At 47.6% G+C, this 25,677-nt stretch overlaps 4 protein-coding genes and 1 non-coding gene across 7 annotated transcripts; 3 read left to right on the plus strand and 2 right to left on the minus strand.

The window, feature by feature from the left end:
- Positions 1-2,498: 2,498 nt before the first annotated feature.
- Positions 2,499-5,398, minus strand: LOC120705437 (vesicle transport protein SFT2B-like). Of its 2 annotated transcripts, none has more exons than XM_039989755.1 (6): positions 5,034-5,398; positions 4,699-4,752; positions 4,259-4,332; positions 3,423-3,540; positions 3,253-3,311; positions 2,499-2,968 (listed from the first exon to the last, which is right to left on the minus strand). In XM_039989755.1, the coding sequence occupies exons 1-6, from the start codon at positions 5,172-5,174 to the stop codon at positions 2,890-2,892; spliced, it is 525 nt and encodes a 174-aa protein (XP_039845689.1). In that variant the 5' UTR covers positions 5,175-5,398; the 3' UTR covers positions 2,499-2,889. The 2 variants fall into 2 exon arrangements, with proteins under 2 accessions (XP_039845689.1, XP_039845695.1); XM_039989761.1 differs by having other exon boundaries at positions 2,499-3,033.
- A 1,431-nt stretch (positions 5,399-6,829) lies between these two features.
- On the plus strand, positions 6,830-7,388 carry LOC120705465 (protein SENESCENCE-ASSOCIATED GENE 21, mitochondrial-like). The gene is made up of 2 exons (XM_039989795.1): positions 6,830-6,959; positions 7,060-7,388. The coding sequence occupies exons 1-2, from the start codon at positions 6,922-6,924 to the stop codon at positions 7,289-7,291; spliced, it is 270 nt and encodes an 89-aa protein (XP_039845729.1). The 5' UTR covers positions 6,830-6,921; the 3' UTR covers positions 7,292-7,388.
- Positions 7,389-7,622: 234 nt separating this feature from the next.
- LOC120705451 (transcription factor bHLH112-like) lies at positions 7,623-11,295 on the minus strand. Of its 2 annotated transcripts, none has more exons than XM_039989780.1 (9): positions 11,091-11,295; positions 9,467-10,117; positions 9,280-9,375; positions 8,980-9,024; positions 8,718-8,882; positions 8,553-8,618; positions 8,404-8,469; positions 8,252-8,320; positions 7,623-8,172 (listed from the first exon to the last, which is right to left on the minus strand). In XM_039989780.1, exons 2-9 carry the CDS (start codon positions 10,091-10,093, stop codon positions 7,834-7,836), a joined length of 1,473 nt encoding a protein of 490 aa, XP_039845714.1. In that variant the 5' UTR covers positions 10,094-10,117; positions 11,091-11,295; the 3' UTR covers positions 7,623-7,833. The 2 variants fall into 2 exon arrangements, with proteins under 2 accessions (XP_039845714.1, XP_039845707.1); XM_039989773.1 differs by having other exon boundaries at positions 8,980-9,075.
- An 8,932-nt stretch (positions 11,296-20,227) lies between these two features.
- LOC120654879 (DELLA protein SLR1-like) lies at positions 20,228-21,670 on the plus strand. Its single transcript, XM_039932565.1, has one exon. The coding sequence runs from the start codon at positions 20,228-20,230 to the stop codon at positions 21,668-21,670; it is 1,443 nt and encodes a 480-aa protein (XP_039788499.1).
- A 602-nt stretch (positions 21,671-22,272) lies between these two features.
- TRNAA-CGC lies at positions 22,273-22,345 on the plus strand. Its single transcript has one exon. It is a non-coding gene; the product is annotated as a tRNA-Ala (tRNA).
- The last annotated feature ends 3,332 nt before the right edge of the window (positions 22,346-25,677 follow it).

The following is a 25,677-nucleotide window of genomic DNA, read 5'->3' on the forward strand; positions in this document are numbered from 1 at the left end:
CCGCAGGGAGGGAGATCGAGAAGCGGAGCGAGGGATGGTGGATCGATCGAGCATGGAAGCCAGAGGACGGGGCGCTACTATTTATATCGCCCATGCATGTGTGGCAACTGGGCTCCGAGTCCGATCGAGTTGATCACTGGCCGGGGTTAGTTGCATACGATGTACGCGACCGGCGCTGATGCAAGTCCGAGCTGGTCAACAATGTCCCCAACTCCGAGTTGGTTGTTCTGAGATTAACTAATAATCTCAGACTTTCTGATTGTAAATGGATGCATTTTTATAGCCACAAACACTGGACAATTAGACATGTAACGGGAACTTAGGCCTTGTTTGGTTCTTGAAATTTTTTGGATTTTGACACTGTAGCACTTTCGTTGTTATTTGGCAATTAATATTTAATTATAGACTAATTAAGTTTAAAAGATTCATCTCGTGCTAATCAGTTAGACTGTGTAATTAGTTATTTTCTCAACTATATTTAATGCTCCATATATGTGTCCAAAAATTCGATGTGACATGTATTGTAGAAATTTTTTTGGGAACTAAATAGGGCCTTATAGCAACGCTAGCATCCTAATCTCTCCGTTCCGAATTATAACTCATTTGACTTTTTTTAACCACAAATTTGAACACCTGTTTTATTTTAAAATTTGGTGCAAATATAATCAAATTTAAGTCATTTTTTTAAACCTAAACTTAAGTCATTTTTGAACAACTTTTATAATGGATCTACAAGCGGGTAGCCTGCTTGGAAGTGGTAGTGGTATTGAACCGGAGACTTTGCATACGATCTCTACGCGTGATTAGACACACGGCTAACAAACCAACCGGGCTTTACTTCGAACGTTCATTCGGATTGAAGTGTCAGTTCGTTATTCAGGTTCGGACAGGAGATGCCAGATCACCATTTCCTGTGTCCGCGTGGCGCATGCGTTGCCATCCCAAGATCGAGCACCTGTTTGCCGTTCAGAGACTGTCAGGAAAAAGATGCGCGCCAATACAAGGTACGGTTCTTAAAATTTTTTAAGTTTTGATGCTGTAGCATTTTCATTGTTATTTATTAATTAATATTCAATTATAGACTAATTAAGTTTAAAAGATTCGTCTCGTCGTTTGCAGTTAAATTGTGTAATGAGTTATTTTTTTAATTTCATTTAATACTTCATGTATATATCCATAGATTTTTTTTAATTTATATCCATAGATTTGATGTGCATTTAATGCTGTTCTTGAGCAGGTGGTGGGTGCTGTTCAGAGAATCCCTTGAGGAGCTGCCATGTTCCACACTTTTCACAAGCGGGTGTTACGCATTCTGGAGTCATGTACAACACACACCTGAAGATCTTCAGCATTGGAAATTCCATCTCATCTATCTACAAGAGCATAACGCATGTCGCTCCAATGCCAGTAAAAATACAATGCAAGATCGGGCCAACGATGTGCACAGCCAAAATCAGGAGTTACCGTAATGGATTGCAAAGTGGGAGTGGGACACCAGAATACCAGATCGCCATTGTTTCAGCAGCGTACATGACCGCAAGGAATCCACATTCCCTCCATGGCCTACCAAGTGGGGATCCCTATCTAACTTGTGGAAGATAGATAACTTATGTATCTATAAAGCCCATCAGGCCCAAATTAGATAATGGATTCAACATCTTTTACAAACTATTTCAATATTTTGACACAACAGATTCAACATTTATCAAACCTACTTCAACATTTCAATATTTTTTTTGAGCGAGCGCCCCTTCCTCTCCGGTGTCGGCATCAGCGCTCCCGTGCGGGCAGGCAAGCGCGGCGGAGCGGCGGCCGCACAGCACCGGCAGACCATAGCGGCCGGCGGCGGCGCGGGGGCCGTGCAGGGCCACAGCGCGTGGCGCAACGGTAGGGCAGGGAAGGGCCGGCGGGCGCGCCGAGCGGCGGCAATGGAGGCGGCGGCGGGGCAGGGAAGGGCCGCGCGTGGTGCACGCGCGGCGGCGGCGCTTGTTCGCATGGGGTGGCGGCGGGGGCATTTGGATCACAAGTGAAGAGAGAGGGTGAGGGTTAGGGTTGAGTGTGTTGATCCAACAAAGATAGATGGTTGCACGAATCTCACACATTGGTAAATGTGGAAGAAAAAATCTTGCAGAAGATATATAAGATTGGCGCTACCAAGTTGCAACAAAGTTGGCGCTACCAAGTTGCAACAAAGTTTCCTCCGCACTGGTTTGGGTGGATGGACCTCAGCTTGCCAGTCTAGGTTTTCACCGCGGTGACGGTGGCGATTTCATCACGGAGGAGCGGCAACGGCCGGACAGATCGGTTCAAGCGGCACACGGATCAGCCTAGCCACATTTGCAGCAGAGCGGTTTTACTGTTACTAACCTAGATCGGGGAGGTAGTTCCAAGTTCTCATGTTCCTCCTCGTCGTCCTCCACCCTAGGATGGGGAATCTGAATGCAAGTACGTAACAAAAGGCAAGGCTCCAGAATCAACGCCATTCTGCACATCAAGCGTATCAACATCAACGCCATTCTGCAAATCAAGCGTATCAACATACTACCAGTGTTCTGTGATGAAACTTTTTACAGCAATCGCTCAGCAAACGATACAACAAATGTTTTGTTCTATAAATCCATGGTGGATGCGTCGATCGAGCACTGCACAGCAGATGGAAGGCCCAAACAAACTGAAGCTTGGATTGCACATGCAAGTGCATCAAAGGGGTATTACCACAATCTTCTAGTCTAGCGTAACCAAATGCACACGAACTCGATTCACAGTGATTACAAGCGCCTGTTGGAGGGGTGAGGTGACTCCCTCCTCATCTGTCAGAAGTACACACTAGATTACCGACTAGATTACCCGCCGATGTCTGCTGAGACTCAGGCAGCCGACGATGTTGCTCTAGAAATCAGTGTCGAAGCAGGATGTCATCACTTTCGACACGATTGACCTTGCGAAAGGTATGTAGCTAAGGCTGTACCTGGAAGCACCACCGATTGGAACTTCAGTTTTGTTAATCACTCCCCTTTATACGTTTAAACATGTCTGCACAAGTGCACATTACGTGGCATGTGAAAAAACAATTCTCCAGCAGGATACAAATTTCATTTGTTCATATCATGGATACACATATGCTCTAATATCTCGACAGGTGGTGTCTGGTTCAGGAAGCAACAAATTTAAATTTAAGTGGAAGAAATGTGGTTAGAAGACAAAAAGCAAGGTACAAATATGTTTAACTTGAAGAAGGATAACTAAACTTACCAAACAAGGGCACCAAATTCCAAAATGATGGCCAGTAGAGTCAACAGCTTGCTGTGAACCTGTTTAGTGAACAAAAAAGTGCAATTTACTCTACTTGATTGTAGAATTTGCATAGGCATAAAAATTTATATCGATGCCTTTTACGCGATGCCTTAGATCATTTTACTTACATAGAGAGCACAGAATAGAGCAATTATGATGCTTGCAATGTATATAGCAGTGGCATATATTCGCACTGAATCAAGCATCATATCAAACTGCCTTTTGGGGCCTATAAGAAATGCTGTACTGCCAAACAAATGATCCCTCCATTAGTTGATTTGACAAAAAAAAAATTGAGATACAAATAAATAAATAATAGAGATAGTTAGCCTGCACATTACAGACTTATCAGATAACATACACTGTGCCAAAGTTCAATAGTATCTAGCAGGGCAGCTTTTTATACAAGATAGTTCAAGAAGTTTTGGGTCCACCAGAAAAATAGAGACAGCATCTTGATACATATATGAAAAGTGAAGGGATACACTAATTTTGCACCCAGGTGTAATATGAACAGTTCAATGTTAGTTTTCAAACTAAACTAATGCTGGTACTTCTGCTGTCTGAGGCAAAACAGTTAGGTCCCAGCACAGTTTATGCTATATTAAGAGGGAGGCAACCCCTCTAGGGATTTGATCGTGTCATTAGTTATCATTGTCACCTGCTACACCCTAAAACCACTTCCAGACCAATATGAAAAGCTGACTTGAAGGCCGGTCCACATGCCAGGAGGGTTCTCCCAGCTAATCAAATATCTACACTTCAAGGGAATGGCATCGCCTAATATAGGTTCTGATCCCTAATTTCCACATAATTAGGTCACGCATTCTTGAGATAGATTATGCTACTCATACTTGTTTTAGTTCTATACAGTTTGTGCATTGACTCAATTTACTGCAAAACTAGGATATGAAGCAGAAACAAATATATGCTGACCAGAACTTTGACAGCTAGTGAAACAGACCTTCCAAGGGCCATCAAGTTGCCAAGGGTGAATGTTACCCCAAATTTCACCGGATTGAAGAAAACAATCATTGACTGGAACGATAGACATGAAAAATGTCAAATAATCCATAAGAGTTTGAATGTGGGAAAATATAAGGTAATTATAACAGGGTAGGTAGGTATAAATGTATGAATCCAAGTGCAATCATGAGAGAAAAACAAAAATTGCATTGTGCTTTCCCTTTATTATTTGATTGCTAGATTATCATGATGGATATATCCGGAGGACAGCTACGCTAGCTGTTATATGCTGCCTCGAAAGTTTAACACCATAGTGAAAATTGAGTACTTCCAATCACTTCTGGAACAATACCAATTTCAGCTAGAGCTAATCAGAAACAATATCATTGTCCTTGTCCCCAACTGAGACCAAAATGCAGCGAGGGCAGGCGAACTCACCAAGAAGGTGCACGTCAGGCCGGCAGCCAAGCAAATCGCGAAACCGTAGAGCCTCTGCGCACAAGAGGTCAGCGAGTCATGGTTAGACAGCCGCACGACATTGCTCGAGCGATTTTACCGCGAATCCTCGCCGGTCCCCGCGGAGACAAGCAGCCCCCCTAGCGAGATCCGCGGCCAGATCTGCGCGGAGCCACGGCTCGCCGGGCCCCCGGATCCGCGAGAGAGAGAGGGAGAGGGAGAGAGAGAGAGGGAGAGAGAGAGAGGGAGAGAGAGAGAGAGAGAGAGAGAGAGAGAGAGAGAGAGAGAGAGAGAGAGATCCAAGCGTGCGTGCTTGCCTGGGTGGTGTTGAGGGTGCAGTTGCGGTTGATGTCGTCGAAGAAGGACTGCTCCTCAGGGGACGGCAGCCCGGACTCCTCGTCGACCTCCATGCCCACCAGCATCTTGGCCCGCTCCAGCGCGCCGCGCATCGTGTCCATGGCCGCCGGCTCTGCTCCGCTCCGCTCCGCTACCTCTTCGCGGGTGCCCTCCCCTGCTGCGTGCGAAGGGAGGAGCTCGCACGTCGCCGGCGGAGGAGTATTCGGTCGGAGGATCGACACACCTCGCCGAGTCGAGAGCTGAGCGGATTTCCGAACCCCCAAAAAAAAAATTCCCTTCTCGCTCGCAGTAGGAGACAACTCCCTCGCGGCCTCGCTCCTCCAAGCAATTGCTCGTAGCAATATTGGGTTGATTTGGATACTGGTATTATTATGGGCCGGGCTTTGTAATACATGATGGGCTTTGCAAGGCTTTGTAATACATGATGGGCTTTGCAAGGCTTTGCTAGTGGTGGGCGATAGAGCCCTACAACACCGCCAATCCTATATATATATTCCGGACTTCGAATAGATTTTTTCTTCCTCATCTTCCACTATTTGAGATTCGTGTAAATAACCACAACCTTTGAATCCATCTCAAACCCTAACTTATCTAAAAAAAAATCTCAAACCCTAACTTCCTCCCTCTCCTAACCTTCTCTCTCCCCCACCAGCCGCGGTGCGCTGCCGCCGCCGCCCGCGCCCCACGCCTCTCCTCGCGTTGCGCCACCGCGCCCGCGCCCCGGGTGCGCGCTCGCTCCGCCGCGCGCTGCCTTGCTCCGCGCGCCGCTGGCGCCGGCGCCGGAGAAGAAGGCACCGAGGTCGCCGAAGAAGATGCGCCCTGTTCAACTTTCATATTTAGTATTTTCAACAATCGGGGGCTCCAATTTCAACATTCCGCCCGTACAGTTTTAACATTTCAAAGTTAAATGTTGAATATGTTTATGAAAAATGTTGAGGTGATTTTGTTGAAATATTGAATCTATTTGCAGCAACTAATTGAGCCAAATGAGCTTTAAAGATCAATGACTTATCTACCTTCCATAAGATGTATAGGAGCCCCCAACAACACGGCCTAATTAATGGACTGCCTTTTTCCTTTTCTGTTTTTCTTTTTCTTCATCAGGATTGTCGTATCTAATTACAATTTTGTAAATTCCCCATCTCACTATTTCACGAACACTTTTGTCACCGAATCTAGATTGAAATTTATACGGTTTGCACAAATGAGTTAGTTTGCACATGATATGTTTCCATATTTCTTTGTTTCATAGTCGCTATTTCATGACGGTTTGGCCTGGTATGCATCTCTGCCTATTTCTCCGTTTTGTACATATAATAAGTACCCCAGTACTGCTCTATTTGGAGCATTCTCGTCCCTTTCAAGTTTCGCCCTTTTGCTCACATGTCGGGTCGCAACTCGGAGTTTTGGCGCTAGTTTGACTGCGTTCAAACGGCCAGCCGAGAACAACAACCGCGCGCACGTCTGAACTGATCGCCCTTCTCGCGGATGGCAGCAACTGGCGTACCATCCTGTTCGGCAGCCAGCTCCATAGTATTTTTTTCTCACACCACTCTTGAGAGCCCCCAGCTGGGCTGCTCGAACCGAACGCGACCCAGGCCCAGCTGTCAGCTGCGCGGCGCGCTTGGCACAGGCGGCGCCGCGGCTGGCGGCGGCGGCTCCAGGCCCGAGCAAAAACCCTAGCGCCGCCCCGCCCGAACCCCCGTCTCCCGCGCCGCCTCCCTATATAACCCCACGCTTGGCACCGCGCCGGACGCCAAGCAGAGCCGCAGCAAAGAAGCAGAGCACGCCGTCGCCACTCTGCAGGCCCCCTGCCCCGGACCCCGGTGATTCCGAGGAAACAGAGCAATGCCGCGCGCTCCCGTCGCCACGCTGCTCTCGCTCGGGTGCCCCGCCGACGTCCCCTGTTCGTTTCCGCCGTTCCGTGTCTCTATTTTAGCTGACGCTCCTTGTCCGTTTCTTGGTTGCTTCCTTGAGCGTTCGCAGCCGGAGGGGCTACGCCGCGGCGGCGGCCGGAGCGGAGGTGCGCCAGCGCGCGGCGCCGTCGGCGGCGAGGGTCTCGGGCACGGGGGTTGGCAGTAACGCCGCGGCGGCGGCGGCGGCCAGGGAGGTCTTCTGGATGAGGGACCCGCAGACGGGGTGCTGGGCCCCCGAGGACCGCTTCGCCGACGTCGACGCGGCCGAGCTCCGCGCGCGCCTGCTCGCCAGGAAGGACTAGGGAGGACCTCGTCCTTTCGGTTGATGTCTTGATGACGAACCATTGACGATTCAAACTTGATGAAGCCGATTAATAGAATAGCCTCCATTGGCTAGAATTCTGTTGCTCCAGCTCCAAAAACCAATTGAAATAGCCGAAACAATCAAATTAGCACTCTGCTAGGAAAAACAAAAGATACCCCTAAAATGCTCCTGTTACATCTGGAATCCAAATTTCTTTTGTTTCTCATCAAAGATTTGTGTTGTTATCCTTCATGAAAAGGACATGCTCAACAGTGTTAAGTTGATTCGTGTGATGCGCTGCAAAGCAAGACGCAATCGAATCAGAGATGCGCCGACCGCTAAAGATAATTCGAATTTGGGAGGATAATTAATCATACGTTCTTGTGATGACGAAAAAAAAGGAGACAGCACATGTAAGCAAGGTTCACGCTCCAGGCTACAAGTCGCAAAAAGAACCAGTAGAACACGGGACAGACAGACTGATGACAGGCCTCAGAAGCTCCGGATGGCTTCGCTGCTCCTCGGAGGGCTGCAGCCGCCCTAGGCTCTGGACCTCATCTCCCTCGCACTGACGAACGCGTTCAGCCCGCGCAGCATCTCAGTCGCGCCGTGCTCCTCCCCGCCGGCGCCGCCCTCTTCCGCGGCGGTGCTGCCCGCCGGCCGGACCGCCGCCGAGGACGTCCCCTTCTGGTCCGAGATCGCCGACGCCAGCGCGATGGGCATGAGGCACAGGCCCTTGCTCTGCAGGTACTGCATCGCCGTCGTCATGTTGTTCTCCATCAGCTGCACCACCTCCTGCTCGGGCTGCCCGAGCAGGCTGCCCCCGCCGCCCGCCTGCTGCCTGCCCGATCTCGGGGACAGGAGACCCCCGGAGGAGCTCTGCGTTGCCAGCACACGTCAGAGCAAGCAATGGTCTGAAAAGCACAATGGACTGTGGATTCGGACTTGAATGATTTACCTCAGTCTGAGACTCTGTCAGGAGCGGGACGACGGCTTCCGTCGCGCCCAACCTGCTCATGCTAAGAACCTTCAACCACAGCAATGAGATCAGCAGACAAGTTATGGTAACCCAGACAGCATGGAACAGAGAGGTGGCGGTGATGAGCAGACCTTGACTTGCAACTGGAGAAATTTGACATAGTCGATAATTTCATCGAGCATGGATGCCTTGTCAGTCTGCATGGCAGCAACGCATGTTAGAAAAACAGCAGCACAGAGAAGTGTCGTTTGGACAAATAACTAGTTTGGCAATCAAGTACCCTGTTGGAGTTTGGAACGAGCTCCTGTAAATTTTTCATCCTGTCAGAGATCTTCTCCCTTCGGAGCTGCAACGAACATAACCACAGTACATTCAATCCTCATGTTCTTGATGAACTGATGAAATTCAGACCGAAGAAAAAGAATAAATTTATTAATAAGCCCACCCTCTCTGCAATGCTATGTGGATCAGTGGCCTGGCCTCGGCGAGCTCTGACGCGCGGCTTCGGAGCTCCATTATTCCCAGCAATCCCACTGCCATTTGGCACTTCTGAACGAGCCATGAGGGGTGCCGCGTTCAGCCCATTCTTGCCGCTGCTGGCTTCATTGGACTGTACATGGAGAAGCGTTATTCATCTGATCAGTTCAAATAAACTTTGACTACCAAAAGTACAAGTAGCAATATACTGAGATTAGGGGAACAGAAACCTGTTTGGGATTATGCGCCACTCCTGTAGTATTAAACGATGAAAGCTGCCCAGAAACCAGCGAGGAGAGGTTCAGGTGATGCAGACTGCTGAATTCCTGCAATGTCGCAATCAGGTTAGGTAAACAAACGCGTCATAGTACACTTTCAGCCTGTGCCAACGCCGTCAGCTTACTGTGCAACTTTATTTTGATGCCTCTAGATGGTACTATTAACTAATAGTCTAATGCATTATGCTTCTATTACAAATGAAACATGTCCGAGCAAAAAGACAAACAAGAAAGCAGGTATCACACTCTGACCTTTTGACTGATCTGCAGGTCCTCAAAGTTTGTATTTTGCTGCCTAGGACCAGGAGCAAAAGAGAGCATCTTTCCAGTGTTGAACTCAGCATCATTCTGCAAGCATAAAAAACGAAAAATCACCATATCATATAAGAACATGATATATTAAGCCGAAATTTCAAGGTTTATGCTTCTGGTCACCCACATGTAGCTGCAGTGGTACAGATGGCACATTGCCTAACTGCGGATACTTCTTCACATCTGCAGCGCAGGCCTCACGCAGAAGATCACCGTTGCTAAGCGCACCGAAGCCGAAACCCTCTGATGTTTCTTCCCCAACCAACGAAGAAATCTGCGTGAATGTTGACGGCCATGCAGCCGACACTGGCACAGGCTGTTCTCCCAGGATGAACTGAGCCAGGCCAGACTGCTCGCTCCCACTGCTGTCGTTGGAGCTGCACACCACCGGGGCACTGTCGGCAAGCGATATGGCACAGGGCGTGCTCAGGACCGAGCCCAGCATGCTGGCCATCAGAGCGCCGTCCATTTCGAAGTTCAGGCCCTGCGTCACGTCGTCCTGCAGCTGCGCTTGCAAGAACTGATCGTGCAGCCCCACCGGCGACACCATCTCTTTTGCGATGCTGTTCAAGAGCACCGGAGAGGAACCATTCTGGAGGTGGAACTCTGTGTCTTGATCTGGTGCCGCTCCCATGTACGTCCCTGCAGAATCTGCAAGTGGGGCAGAAGCGCTGCCTGACCAAGATGAGCCGGTGAACACGAGGTCCTGAGGCCAAGCTGGCGCCGGGATGAAAGGATCGACGAAACCACCCATCGATCGCTTTTTTTTGTTTGATGCCTGGAAATGATCGTGAAACAGAGGTTGGAAGGTTCAGAAATTCAGATGGATGCCGTGAGATAACAGGAAGGGAGAAGTTCAATTATGCAGGCAGCAGGCAGTTCAACATCTCCAGACGGATGAAACAGGGTTGACTATATTTGAAACTTGAGATCCAGAGCACGATGGTGTATATATAAAACAGAAATTGTTTTTTACAAAGTGCAACTATTATGTATGGCCTAATATGGTCAACCGGGCCACCAGGGTTAAAGAAAAACTTAGAAAATTCCTCTGGTTATCTGACAACTGCATCGTCTCCCCTCCCTGAGAAGAATCTCCACGATTCCCGTCATTAATCTTCCTAACTCAAACCGTTTGCATCTAAACAAATTGCCGCATAAAGAAACCGATGAATTCACAGGGAGTCGCAGGACAAGAGGCCAGGCCTAATGCCACTAGCTCTTTCCTTTCCGTTTGGCCCAGATTTTTTAATATATTCAGAACAACAAAAGTTGGATAACTAGGAATATAGAAGCCGTCACTCGGGGAGCACGTCTCGAGTTCATCAAACCCGTGCTCTTATTTTAACAGGATTAGAAGACATTGCAATTAAGAGGGTTTTTTTTAAGGAGGAACAGAGGGGTTTTGTTTGAAGGACGAGGAGGAACAGAGTTGAGAACGCAAAGGCACCCAGCAGCACCAACAGGCAACAGGCCGCGTGCACTCAATCCGAACGTCTCCGCATCTCCCCCACCCCAAAAAAGAAAAACACGCAGGAGCAGCAAGACGGCACACCAGAGCACGTCGCGGAACAGAAACACCGAAGACGAAAAGTCTGGCGCGATTCCGCGAGGAAACCTCCGACAGCGGCAGCCTGCGGCGCGGGGAGGGGCAGCGGCCGCAGTCCAGCCGCCCCGGCCGGCGGAACCGGTGGCCGGGGAGAGGGCCGAGATCGGAGGGAGGGAGGGAGGGAGGAAGGAGGTGAGCTCACCAGTCGACGCGGCGGAGTCGGAGGGGAGAGGGAGAGGGTGGGTAACCGCTTCAGCTCCCGGTCCTCCGCTTTCGCCTGCCTCTGCCCCGCCTCGCCCGGAGAAGAGGAGGCGCCGTTGGTTTGTTTGTTTGTTTCTTGTGCGCGGGGGCGCCTGCTGTATGTTTTGCGTGCGTGCCTGCGTGAGTGGGGTGCGCGTGCGCTACGCTGGGCGTGACAAGTGTGGGCAGCGCAGGCGGGCGGGTGGGTTATATACTCGCGGGTCGCGGCCACGCAAGCTTTACTTTGTCACTTGTGCAATTCTTTTTTCACCCCGTTCAGTACGTATTTGGGGGAAGTGATACGGAGTTGGGCAATCATTGGCTCCTGCAGTGACCACGACCATGATGATGAGACGAGTTATGCACCAATAGTACGGGATTAAACCTCCATGATGGCCTTTAACCTATTTACAGCGAGTTATGTCGATCTAATTAAGCAGTGACTCATTATGGGCTTGGGGGTTAATATAAAACTAATTACTAGGTTACTCTTCATTATTGCGCTTAATATTAGTAATAAGACCATTAGGTGTTTAGTTTGGTCTTTTTTTTTTGCTTGACAATCTTACAATCTGATTGTATAAGGAAATACTACATGCTGCCCCCATGTCCTTAAGAATACGACATATGAATGGAAAAATTAATGAATTTAATTTTCCTAAATGCCGCTTATTAAGAACGGTTTGAGTATATTTTATAGTAGGTTTAAAAATATTATAAAAACACAATTAAATTTTTATATGTTTTTTGTTATTTTTTGTAAACATGTGTTTTTAAGCCATATTAGTTATAAAATAGTGTTTTTTCATAACTCGGTTATCTGAAATGTGCCATATATTATTATTGCACAACTTAACACATCCCAACTTATAAATACTAGAAAATTTCATATTAAACTAGTAAACTCAAATTCTCGCTATATATCAAGACTAAGTTACCTAATTTAAGATGTTGCCAAAGTTTGTTGCTATGTTCTAGGTCCAGTGCAGAATCATATACGTTTTGTTGGATTGCATGGAACTCTTAACTAAGATCACGTATCCTAGGATCAGGATTACGGCAAGCTAGGTTAGGGTCATTTCAACTTTATAGGATCGTAAGACTTTCCTACAACCTTGGTTATGGTATTGCACGACATCCTCTGTCCGGTTAGTAAAAAGCCAGTTGATTTCGGCTGATTCAATAGTATTATGTGAGAGAGAATAAGCCGAAAGGAGAAAAGCTGAAATATTAGAATGTGCCTATGCACTCTCTCCATATATATATATATATATATATATATATATATATATATATATATATATATATATATATATATATATATATATATATATATATATATATATATATATATATATACCATATCGAACAAGATTGGATATTCAAGCAGCTAGCAAACCCTTGTATTGGTGGAGGAATGTAAAGAAAAGGTTTAAGCATGAATTGTAATGCTTATGGATTGAGGAAATGATGCTACTTTCCTAGGATTAGCTACTGGCTGGAGTCTTTTTTTTTATTGCTTTGACTTTTCTTTCTTCTATCTCTTTGTGCTTTATTTTTTTCTTCTTATTTTTTTGCCCTTCATTTTTCTCATTTCAATATATAGTAACTACCAGGGGTTCTCCTCCCATTTTCTTAAAATAAAAGAAAAAATAAATGGCCTCTGCCATGCGGCCATACCAATAATAATAGACCCTAAAGCTTTTCTCAAGATAAATTAATCGGTAACTACTTAATGCACACAGATGATATCCTATAGATATCTAGCGGACAATACCTTGGCATATCTTTTCAACAAAAAATAGTCTTTGTAGACTTTCAAATGCTTATATACAATCACTTTAAAATGGATCTCGAGTACAAAAATACAAGTACTTTCTCTACACAACAGGTAAACAAAAGATATTTCGCTCTTGATTTTTTTTTCCGTTGGAAATGTTCCCTTTCATCGAATGGCTAAACCCCACGTCCCTTTTCCAAGAGGCTTTTGTGAGATTTTTTTCTGCAGCACCGTTGTCGCTAAAAGAAGATATAGATTCCACACGGGCGATTTTTGATAATAAGCCGGCGATTCTTTCACATCTTCTGGACAGGAAGTACAGAATCATACTGCAAAGGCATGAAAAAGGAAGACCGGTGCTCACAGGCAGGGGCACTACAGGCGCCGAGCCAGTGAATCTCATCCAAGGAACACCAGTCTCCAGTAGTTCACAGCACTATCATGTACGGGGGGGTTAGCCGAAAGCTTTCGCCTAACGCCAGTAGATTCGGGACAGTTTAAGTGCAAGATAAACTAATCACCAGGGAATAAAAGTTACTATCAGCAGCAGTAAAAAAAAAAAGAAGGTGCTTTGCAGGGAGTAGGCTCTAGCTGCACGGCTGCAGGCGTCGCCCTGATCCCGAAAATGATATTATTCTGGCCGGAGCAGTGGTAGCCTCGGGATAGATGAAGAGATGGGGGAGCGGATCCACTGCAAGTCTGCAACGGCTCGGCGCCATTTTTTTTTTAGTCCCCGGCGGGGTCGTTGTCGCCGGCGGTCGGCCTTGCCTTTGCGTGACCTCCTGCATCGCCGCCCTTCGCAGCCTCGCACTCTGCAAAAGAAAAAGCGAGGCGCGATGGCGAGTCCCGCGCCAACCCATCGGTCGTGGCGGGAAAATGACCAACTGCCTCTCGTCAGTGAGTCTTTTACGTGTATGTTTTTATGAAAGTTAGTGTCGACTTGTATGCCTCTAAAAAATTTAGTCGCATGTGTATGCCCTCGCTTTTTTTTCCGTGACATGTGTACCCTTTTGGATGAAACAGGGGTAACGGCAGTGTAAAAAGACCTCTTTGCCCTTCTATGAGAGAGACAGTGAAACTTTGGTAGTTTACCTGTATATCCTTATGAAAGTTGCTCCTAATCTAGATACCTCTAAAAAATTTTGGTGGCACCTGTGTGCACTTCAGTACGTAATGTTATTTTTATATTGTTTAAAAAACTAGATTCAATGAAAAATAATAAAACAATGCAAATAATTTAAATTAAAAAAATAGCTCATGACAATGGGGAGTCCGTGAGAAGGGTGAGTTCTTCCTGTAATGCATATTTTTTAAAATTTCAGATGTAATGAAAATAAGAAAACAATGAAAATAAGTAAACAAAAATAGCATAAGAGACAAAAAAGGGGCATGAGAATTAAATAAAATACCGCATGAAAAGGGAGCCACACAACATCTTTCATACATCAAGTAGAGCAACAAATAACAGCAACAAGTACATGTTTATTTCACCAACATTTAAGCTACTAAGTTCACTGGTTTTGAGCACACAAGTACTAGGTGTCGAAACCACAAGTGCCTTAAATTACATGCAACATGACTCTCAAAATAACACTTAGGAACCATGCTTTAATCTAGTTTGAGTTTCTTCTTGCTTCTAGTATTTGAAGCTGGGCTGGATGGGCTGGCTACATCAATTGGCGCCCTCTTTGGTGTAAGCTTCTTCTTGATGGCACATTTCTTTCTTGGTGTCTGCACTGTATGTGAAGAGGCAGGGTGGTCAACTTGAAGAGGAGGAGGGTCATTGGATCCCGTTACAGATCTTGTGTGAAAAGCAAGAATGTCTATCAGTGAGGTTGTTGTAAATGCCAAAATATTGAAAAGTGAGAATGTCTTAAGAGAACACCTGCTGGCATTACTCATTGAAGTAGTGGTTGCTGGCCCTTTCTTTTTGCTGGCACTTTTTTTGGTAGATGATTTTCTCTTCTGTGTCGTGTATGTAGCATTGGCCACTGCTCATTGTATGGGAAGACCATTTCTGATGCAGGAGTGACTGCAACAATGCTAGTCTCTGTGTTACAAGCAGTTGCTTTTTTGAGCTTTTTCTTTGGTGGACCCCTGAAATAAATTTTATTTCATATACAAGTGAAGTAAAGGAACTATGAAGTAAAGTAATCATGAAGACAAGTGAAGTAAAGTGAACTAAATTAAGTAAAATAAAGTGAAGTAATGTCTATGTAGTTTACCTCTCACGCTCCATTGAATTCCCTTTGTGACATTTGTGCCAGTGGTGCCCAAAGTCAAAGCATATTGGGCACTTATGTCTCCTCTTGCCAGTACCTTCCTCCGTTCCTCCCTCCGCACCTGATCTCTTACTGCTACTACCTCCCTCCAAAGCTGATTTCATCCTATTCTTTCTCCATCCTCCAGCAGTTGACTTAAGCAATGGAGGATGCATGAAGAAGCCATGTGTGGCTTTAGGCCAGCAGGACTTATCAGGAATACTAGGGATAGAACCTTGATATGCAACTTTAAATTTCTCAACTGAATAGTACTCATCCACATAGTCTTCTAGGTGGGCACCAGGAATTGATGTGATGTATGCAATAGCATGTTTGCAGGGTATTCCAGTCCCTTGCCAAGCCCTACATGTACATGTCCTCTCAATTAAGTTGACTACGAACCTGTAGGTAGAGGCAGAACGCTCCTTAGCACAAATTTCTCCAATACCATCAGTGAGCTTGTGATCACTTCAATGTCAAGGTTGCAACTGTTTTCCCTCAACTTTTGGACTATATGAGGCAAAATCTTGCCTTCAAACTGCTGGGCAATCCTTTTACTCTGATTCCATTTAATCAAGATCATCTGTCTAATAGTATCCATCAGATCATCCAGATTCTTTCCCTTGTGGTCCTTTACCTGTAATATAGCAATATGAGGTTATATACTGGGAGGCAAAAAGTACTCAATGCAAATAGACTTATTTCTTACCCATTTATTGAAGGCCTCAGCTAAATTATTGGTAATATAATCCACCTTTGACAATGTCGAGAACTGGCTCCTGGTCCACAACTTCTTGTGAGTTTCCGGAAGATATTTCATAGACTCTGGTTTGTATGCAGCCATTGATTGATAATATTTCTCAAACATGTAAGGGCTCCAAGAATATGCAGATTGCCACATATTCTCATCAAAAACCTCTCCACTGTATCTCTTCTTGAATTTTTGAACTAAGTGGTACATACACTCTCTATGTTCAGCTTGTGAAAAAACCTCACTAACACTATTTATTACTGGCTGCCCACAATCAGTGCTGAATGTTAGGCCAAATGGGGTGTCTATAACTTCTTTCAACATCTCTATGAACCACACCCAATTCTCATTTGATTCTGAGTCAATCACACCAACAGCTACTGGGTACATCCAGTTATGCCCATCAACTGCACAAGCTACACATAACTGGCCTCTATACCTTCCATTCAAAAATATACTATCTACAGCAAGATATGGTCTACAAGCTCTTAGGAAGCCATCAACACAAGGTTTCATAGCAAAAAACAGCCTATTAAATCTTATTTTGTTGTCGATGGTGTGGTGATCAATCACAACAAAGAATCTAGGACAACTTTTCTTCTATCTGAACCTTAAATCTATAAAGGTTGTCAAAACTTTTATTACAAGGGCCATAAATTTTATCCATTGCAAGTTGTTTACCTAGATAAACTTTCCTGTAGATCACATCAGTTTTGTGGTTTTCCTTAAGCTTCTTTCTCAGCTCTGTGGTTTCCAAATTTTCATCTTCTTTTAGCCAATCAATGACTTGCTCACACACCCAGAACTATGTCACCCCTACACATGCACCTGCCCTTCTAGTGCTGTGACACTCATCATGAGGGTATGTGTTCCTTTTCACCTGCCAATAAGTTAATTCAATGGTTACAGAAGACGGAAAAATTGCCAATCAATGAAAAATAAGGACAAGCTAAAGATTACCTTTACTGTCACTCTATCGCTCCGAGTAGGGGCATGAAGTCTCCACCTGCAGCCCACATTCTTGCCACTGCAGTACACCGTGTGCCGACTTTTATCACTTTTTTTAATGTTATAATGAAACCCATATTTGGTAGCATGTGAAGCTAAAGCCAACATAAAAGCATCCATATTTGAATACAAAGTGCCTACAGCCATAGGGGGATCATTTCTGCCATAATTAGCATCAGGCTTCTGTGCAGGCAAACTATCTTTTATAATATCATCTATGTCCTCTAGTTCATCTTCCTCATCAGAGGAAGATTCATCAGACTCATTTGAATCATAGCTTCTGTCTGATTGGGATGTTTCAAGCAATTTCTGTTGGCTGTGAGGATTGTCATGTTCTGAATTTTGGGGACCAATGTCAATATACAATCCTTCCCCATCACATTGAAACTCACTGCATGGCTCTGGGTTAGGCATCTTTTCGGTTTCAACACATTGACTATGAGTTTGAAGGCTTGGTTCTGCTATGCTAGGACATGGCATTGAAGGGGTGAATGGGGCTTCCACTGGCTGTCCAATCCCACTAACATCCCATATAGGAATCTTAGGAGGCTTAGTACTAGGGCTGTGATAACAGAAAGTCAAATAGCAGCACTTTGAAGCTTTATGTTTTGCAAACATTTCAACCAAATCTTGGTCAGAGCAGATTTCGATGTTAGCCTTTGAATCCATGCATGAGTAAAATATTTTCACTATGTGGCCGTAACTGGGAGGGCACTTGTCAACAACTTCATCAACCAAATCTTTGAAGTTGGTGAAGTCAGCATCCACGAATTTATCCAAGCTGTACCAACTACCACGGCAGTTGGGAGCAACAATCCGAATTTCTAGCTTGAAACAACTATTGCCGTCCATCCTACAGATGAACAACAATGCAGTCTCATCACATATGCAAGCAAATACAACTAAATCTTTCCCTTTACTTTTAGTATTAGTCGAACAATCCATTCTAATGAACAAGATGAGCGGACATTGCAGTAATATATCTGCTACTCGTTGCTTATCGCTTGACTCGAACACCTCAGATGCGCAGTGAAGGAAGCTCCCTCACTCCCCTCCACACGCGGTGCCCCTCGCGCGGGGCGTGGCCGGCCCAGGCGCCGCAGCCTACGCACGCGCGGCACCCTGCGCCCGCGACCAGGCGCCGTGGCCGGGGCAGGAAACGGCAGGGCCTGGCGCGGCACGAGGCGCGGGGCGCCTCCAGGCGGGCCCCCCATCCGGATCTGGCGTTAGGGCCCACGTGCGCCCTGGCAGCCGGAGGGAGGGGGAGGCGACGGGGGGTGAGGAGCTGCCGGCGGTGGCAGGGGATAGTGGGGAGGTGGCGCTGGATTTGGGAGGCCGGGGGTGCGCCCGTGAGTTGACTCACTGGTGAAGGGGAATCCAAAAGGGGAGTGGCTCCTCCACTCACAAGGGTAATTTGTTCTTTTCTCCTCCTCAGTCCCACATGTCAGAGTTACTTTACCGTTCGATTCTGAAGCGTACACAGGTCACGGGGAAAAAGCGAAGGCATACACGTGCAACCAAATTTTTTAGTGGTATACATGTTCATACCAACTTTTATAAGAGCATACACGTAAAAGACTTCTGGTCAATAACCGTTGATGCGAGCGTGTGTTTGGCCCGGTCAATAGGGGGGGATAAGTTGTGAGTGCAGATAGGCTCGGGTACGTGAAGAGACTAGAGAGAGAGCCGGCCCTGACGACAGTCCATCGGAATTATGGAACTCCCGTTTATGGAGAGGCGACTCCGATCGATCGACCGTACCTCTAGCTGCCAGGGTTAGCAGCTGCCACCGTGCCGTGCGTGGCGTGCCGTTTCTATCCGCTCATCCCGTGCCCACTGGTACCGTGCCTTTTGGATCGCTTTAATTTACGACGAGTTGCGTGATCGCCGCAAGCTCCGCCCCGGCCCGCAACGCCTGCATGCATCGGCCGGCAGAGCCGCCGAGCCGGCGGATCCCTATGTACGCCGCGGCGGGCGGCGGGCACACGCGGACCTCACTGGCTAGGCTAGCTACTCGCCGCGCCGCGGGCTCCTTTGGATGCACCCGCGCGCGAAGCCGCTTTCGATGCGCGCCGAGGCCGGAGACGGGAGACGTCCTCGGTCGCCGCCAAAGGGATCTCGTCGTCAGATCACGGCAGCAGAGCGCGATCGACACCTCCGTCCCAAAAGTGGAGCCCGCCCGATCCTCCGCAGAAAAAACCCATGGGCCTGATCTCCTACACTGCACTCGCACTTCTACCTTTCGTGGGCTTTTTGGATGGCCCAGTTGCAAGCTAAGGCCTCAATCTGGTGAGCAGTGATAATATATATATATATATATATATAATATACGGAATATTATAAATACTAGTAATACCCATGGTCTGCGTTTTGCTCTCAGATAAGTTGGTTGGTTAACTACGAATATCTTATCCAAGAAACATGGATATCTTGGAATACATGTGCATGTCAACTCAATTCCTACAAACCATATGGATACACGCGTACGCTATGGTCACCAGCTAGCTCGCGTAGATGCCATAACAAACCAATTATCAGGATAGTTTGGTGGTAAAAGTTATATTTCAAAAGAACTGCATTTATGGTTAAACACCAGAGAGAAGGCTATCTTCGGATAGCATGGCTATTCGGATGGAATGGACTTGTTGATTTCTCTTACAAAAAACATGCATGTGTAGGGGAAAAATTTACATGTGACTGGTAGCCATAGTAGAAAAGGCAAAATTATTACATGTCATGACCATTTCCCTTGAAAGAGGTTGGTTTTGCCTTGGGAAAAAGCTCAGCCGCGGTAATCACACTGAACCACATCAGCTATAACACTACATAAAGATATACTACATTGGTAGCCCAACATATATAGAAACCAGAGACTCGATATGCCATTGACGACTTCGGTTGCTATCCTCACGCTATTGTAGCTCGAATAATAGATATTCCTATTTTTTTACAAATAAAGCCAGGACATCCATACCGCCCACCGAAATTAATAAAAAACTAATTTTAGACCAAGAGGCGTGCGGTCCATATATCCCTGGTCACGCCACTTGGTCACCCAGCGTGTAAGGTGCAACAACGGTATTTCGGTGCTCGACCTCGGGACCACCACTGGGTCCCCCTCCACCTGTGCGCCCACGTCACTCCTCGGACCCGGACGCTCCCTACAACTACAAGAACACCACCGGGGTGCCAAACGTGGACGCTCACACCCCTCGCACCCGTCAGTCTCCTTTCCCGTTGGCCTCCGACGGACGCACAAGTACGGCGTGGTGGGTCACATCCCCTTCGGCTGGCTGCCCATGGACCCTGCCGCCGCCGCCGCCGCCGCGGCCACCGGCAACCTTCCGTCCCCGTTCTCTGCTGCAGCTGCCAACGGACACGTCTACTACTACCTCGACCCGGCCCTGTACGCGTCTGTCGTGCCGCCCGTGATCCCGACCGCCGCAGAGGTGGCGAGGCGGCGCCAGGAGGAGGAGAACGCGGGCATCCGCCTGGTTCACCTCCTCGTCACCTGCGCCGGCGCCATTCAGGCGGGCGACTACTCGGCCGCCGGCGACTACCTGACCCAGGCGCGCTCCTTCCTCGCGGCGATCACGAGTTCGACCGGGATCGGCCGCGTCGCCAGGCACTTCGTGGACGCGCTCGCGCAGCGCCTCGCCCCGGCGCACCCGCAGCAGGCCCCGCCGCCGCCGCCCGCCACGGCGGCCGAGCTGCACAGCCATTTCTACGACGCGGGGCCATACCTCAAGTTCGCCTACTCCACGGCGAACCAGGCGATCCTCGACGCGTTCGAGGGCTGCGACCGCGTGCACGTCGTCGACCTGGCCCTCATGCAGGGCCTCCAGTGGCCGGCGCTCATCGACGCCCTGTCCCAACGCCGCGGCGGGCCGCCGCATCTCCGTATCACCGGAATCGGAGGCGCCGGCGACGAGCTCGGCGAGGTGGGCGCCCGCCTGGAGCAGCTCGCGCGCTCCCTGGACGTCCCCTTCACGTTCCGGGTGGTCCGCGTCGACCAGCTCGACGGCTTGCGCCGCTGGATGCTCGGGGTCGTCCCCGGCGAGGCGCTGGCCGTCAACTCCGTCCTGCAGCTCCACCGCCTCCTCGTCGACCCGGACGCGGATCCAGCGGTGCCGGCGCCGATCGACGCCCTCCTCTACCTGGTCACCTCCCTGCAGCCCAGGGTCTTCACGGTCGTGGAGCAGGAGGCCGACCACAACAGGCCGGCGCTGGTCGAGCGGTTCACCAACGCGCTCTTCCACTACGCGGCCATGTTCGACTCCATGGAGGCCGCGAGCCACCGCACAGGCGGCGGCGGCACCACCAGCGCGCTCGCGGAGGCGTGCCTCCGGGCCGAGATCCTCGACGTCGTCTGCGGCGAGGGCAGCGCCCGCGCGGAGCGGCACGAGCCGGTGGACCGGTGGCGCGAGCGGCTCGCGCGCGCGGGGCTGACCCAGCTGCCGGTCGGCGCGGACGAGGTCCGCCGGGCGTCGGCGCAGCTGATCCGCGAGACGCTGTTCTCCGCCACCGGATACGGCGTCCTGGAGTGCGCCGGCAGCCTCGCGCTCGCCTGGCACGACCGGCCGCTGTACGCGGCGACGGCGTGGCGGGCGACAGGAGCAGGAGATGCTTCCGGCGGCGGCGCGGCTGCCGCTTCCGGGGAGCGCGACGACAAGGGCCGCCGCCGCAACAGCAGGAACGGTAGCGGCGAGAGTAACGGCCGCGGAAACCGGGCAACTGCCTAGGGGCTAGGGCACAGCTGAATCCTGACGGAACTAATAATCGTGCAGTGGCAGTGAGAGCGCGAGAGATAGTCGAATAATAGTCGTGATCATGGGGGCATGGGGTTGTGATGATCTGGGTTTGTTTAATTTGTGTGAGCCTGGGATGATGAGGAGAGACATTGAGACTCTGCTGCTGCTAAATATAAATTATTAAATTAATCGTAATTTCAGATTTTGAAATGCTGTAGTACTGATCTTATGAAACATGCAGTCGTTGAAATTAAAGTAGTGATGGTCACGATCCTTGAGGTTTGATTCTCATGTGCCCTGATTTGCAACGACTGCAATGCATTGTTACGAACACAGAACTCGTTTGCAGTCATATTTTGCAGGGTGATCTTTCTACTGAAACCAAGAAACAGAAGTAGACTTTTTTTTTTTGATAATAACACAGAAGTAGACTTGAACCAGGGGTGAAGCTAAAGGCTCCATTAGTTTTCTGTGATGGTTTTGTCACAACGGCTAGGGCCGGTTCTTGTTTTCGCTTATAACGGAGCAGTATGGTATGCTTTGACGAATAATTAGACGTTAATTAAGTTTTACCATAATCACTGTCACGAAATGGGGACGTAGCTCATATGGTAGAGCGCTCGCTTCGCATGCGAGAGGCACGGGGTTCGATTCCCCGCGTCTCCAATGAACCTAATTTTCATTAATCGTTTCCTGGCTCTAAATTATTTCCATATTTTGTTTATTTAATCGTTTCCTGGCTCTAAATTATTTCTGTTTCAAGCACTTGGCAATACTACTGCCATTTCTGGTTGCAAACCGGCCACTTGCCGGCTTCATTTTGTATTTATGCTTAAATCTTCCTACCACTTTTCTAGGCTCCTAGGCCCTGTTTCTGATTATAAGCCGATTTTGGATTGAAATAAGTGAGAATCTCACCCCAACGCCTCGCTTATTTGTCGATTACCTAGAAACCGATTCTTCCCACCGTGTCGCAAGTGTTGCAAAACTCATGCACGGGAGAAACGAGCGATTTCCCCTGCCTGCCCCTCTGTACCCGATGCCCCTCCTCCCCCTCCTTCCCGGAGATCGCGCCGCCGGCCCTCTACTGCGCCGCCGCCCTCAGGGTTGTGACAGAACCGTCAAGTTACAAGGCTTAATTAAGCGTAATGGCCATCATTTGAACGCATCAGACGCATTAGCTTACTTAAGTGTAACTTGACAGCCTGTTTTCAACCCACAAGCCGATCGAAACACACCAGAAGTCTCGCGCGACGGCGAGCGCAGGCGGTACCAGCATGATACAATTTTACAAAATAGTAAACAATATTAAGGTATTTACAAAATGACTTTTACAAATTAAAGTTCACATAATAGATAATATCAGTGGTATTTTCATTAGAAACCAACTGAAATAAATTGAAATAAAACGATAACTACGAAGACGTGAGGACGTCACATCGAGCCCACCGATGTAAATCCGGGCTAGCTCCTATACCTGAAACAGTGTAAACAATAAACCCTGAGTATACTAATACTCAGCAAGACTTACCCGACTAAGGGTATACTTAGCCCATTATCTAGACATGCAAGGCTTTTGGCTGGTAGTTTATTTTGCAGAAAAGCAACTGAAAGTGGATCCTTATTTTCCATATTTTATCTCAGGTTTTTTGTATGGTAACCATCATGTAATATTTGCCTCCTAACTAGAGCAATCATGATGGAGCATTAAATAACAGTTCAAAATAATCCTCCTCATATATCATTTCATATTCCAACTCATTACTACGATGCGGTGCTGTGATCAAGGTGCTCATATCCGAGAGCGACTGACGGCGAATCGATCCGATTTAACCTTGCAAGGTGGACCTAACCAACACGTCACGTATTTGCCCCGTCGGACAATACGAACCAACCATTCCCCTCCCCGCCTCGAACTACAGGAACCAGCCCAACGACATATGGTCAGCCGAGCTCAATGTGAGACCACCAAAAATAAACATATGCATCCCCAATTCTCCGCGACTACTCGACCACCCCAGGAGTTGGGTGCGGGTTCCTGTACTTTCGAAGCAAGGCAGTACTCGGCTTACCAGTTTCGACTACCTCCTACTCCTGGCATGCGGCTAGTACAATTCAAACTCGATCACAGGGCCAGACAACGAACGGTCCTTAACCGACACAGACGGGGCTAGCCTTTCCCCGCCCGGTCTCCATTTTCTTTTCCTTCTCCAACCTATTCCATATACTCAAAATAACGAGATATCCTATATCTCGCGAGTGACAAGAAATCACTCGACTTCTACCGAGATCTTATTAAGCATAGCATTTCTATCGTCCTATACATACTAGTATAACTCCAGGGAACCTAGGGATCATGCAACTAGAGTTCCAAACAATTTCTAAACCTAATGCACAAGTAATAAACATATATTATTTCATAATTTTAAATTATTTGGTTATGCACCGGGGCTTGCCTTTTGCTGAGCGAGGTTAGTATTACTTGCGGCTTTGGGCTTGGTCTTCACGAACTTCTTTATGGGCCTGCATTGCCGGTTCTAGACTTCACAACCAACTTATAGACGACGTCCTCGGCTACGATTCTACATGAGTGCATATGAGATACCAATTAATGCAATTGCATATTTCTAAAAATACATAGGCGATCATTGACCGAGCATAAAATAGACTAATGAATTACATAAACTCGCATGGTTGTCTGTAATAGTGACAATAAGTATTGCTATACATTATGTTTTAAAGTATTCCTTAATTCTGACCAACGCCCGAACGAATTCGGAATTACATTTAACACCATTACTCTTAACACGAAGTCATTAACTAATATTATAATCGCATATAAAATATGGTTTAACCCTTCCATACTCTAACTGTAATCTAACTTAACATGATTAAAAAATTCAGAGGATTATTATCTCAAAATTAGATATATAAAATTACACTGATACGGCGATATAAACTTAATCCCTAATTGCTAGGAACATTTAAATTACCTGAGTATCGATTTAGAGTATAAATTAATACAAAATATAACCTAACCTGCAAGGACACCATTCACATATTTTTCATAAATTTTTACAGAATTGTATATGCAAAGATATTATTTATTCCTAGTACAATACACTATAGAAAATTTTATAATTACATACTAAACTATGTTTTCTCGATATGAAAATTTTACAGTGAATCACTTATAGCTAAACTAGGTTACCGCATAAATCTCATAATTTTTGGACTAACAGACCTATAGAAATTAATTAAACAAGTCTAAGCACAATTTAAATTTTTGCATGGGCAAAAAGATCATGTCACAAGAATTAATATTTTTCCCTTATAGATATAGACGTAACAAATCTAACAAAACTAGTTTTGTATTTTTACTATTTTTCCTTGATTTGTTACGTAGTCTACAAGTTTTTGTCAAATGAATAAAAGTTAGAAGATCCTACCCGGCCATGGCCGGCGGCGTGGCGAGCAGCTCCCGCCGGCGGCGAGGACGTCCAGCGGCGGGGCATGACGGCGCGGCGGCTAGCGCAGCCGGGAGGAGCCGGCGCGCACGGCAGCGCGGCGCAGAGCCGCGCGCGTGCAGCCCGCGGCGAGCGGCGACATGGTGGCGGCGACGGCGCGATAAACGAGCGCGGAAACTCATGGAACGCGATGGAACAAGGAAAGCATGAGCATCAGTGCATCCCCTAGGTTTGATTTGAGCCGTCGTTCGGGGAAAACGGTGGCCGGAAGGTGTGGTTCGACGTTGAGGTCCATGGCGGCGCCTATGGTGGCTCTGTGTCACTGGGGAGAGCTGTTCCGGTGAGGGACTCGGCCGGCCGAGTGTGGGGATCGAGGGATGAGCTCGTGGGACTCCTACCTGTGCGAGGAATTGAACTTTGGTGGCTTGTGTGGGGAGTATTGGAAAAGGGGGCGAGCTTGAGCTTGAGCTCGTTAATGGTGGCCCGGTTTTGGAGTTGGGCTTGGCGATAGCGCAGCGCGCGAGCGGGGAG

This window comes from Panicum virgatum, chromosome 1K (genome assembly GCF_016808335.1).
Source record: "Panicum virgatum strain AP13 chromosome 1K, P.virgatum_v5, whole genome shotgun sequence".
Lineage (NCBI taxonomy): Eukaryota > Viridiplantae > Streptophyta > Magnoliopsida > Poales > Poaceae > Panicum > Panicum virgatum.

Excerpts from the sequence above, each read along its gene's own strand:
- LOC120705437 (XM_039989755.1), bottom strand. The coding sequence starts at position 5,174 with ATGGACACGATGCGCGGCGCGCTGGAGCGGGCCAAGATGCTGGTGGGC. Across the intron at positions 4,333-4,698 it reads GCCTGACGTGCACCTTCTTG|TCAATGATTGTTTTCTTCAA; the intron begins GTGAGTTCGCCT and ends CTATCGTTCCAG. Across the intron at positions 3,541-4,258 it reads AACTTGATGGCCCTTGGAAG|TACAGCATTTCTTATAGGCC; the intron begins GTCTGTTTCACT and ends TTTGTTTGGCAG.
- LOC120705465 (XM_039989795.1), top strand. The coding sequence starts at position 6,922 with ATGCCGCGCGCTCCCGTCGCCACGCTGCTCTCGCTCGG. Across the intron at positions 6,960-7,059 it reads GCCACGCTGCTCTCGCTCGG|CCGGAGGGGCTACGCCGCGG; the intron begins GTGCCCCGCCGA and ends GAGCGTTCGCAG.
- LOC120705451 (XM_039989773.1), bottom strand. The coding sequence starts at position 10,093 with ATGGGTGGTTTCGTCGATCCTTTCATCCCGGCGCCAGCTTGGCCTCAG. Across the intron at positions 8,619-8,717 it reads CACATAGCATTGCAGAGAGG|CTCCGAAGGGAGAAGATCTC; the intron begins GTGGGCTTATTA and ends TGTTCGTTGCAG. Across the intron at positions 8,173-8,251 it reads TGACAGAGTCTCAGACTGAG|AGCTCCTCCGGGGGTCTCCT; the intron begins GTAAATCATTCA and ends CTGGCAACGCAG.
- LOC120654879 (XM_039932565.1), top strand. The coding sequence starts at position 20,228 with ATGGACCCTGCCGCCGCCGCCGCCGCCGCGGCCACCGGCAACCTTCCG.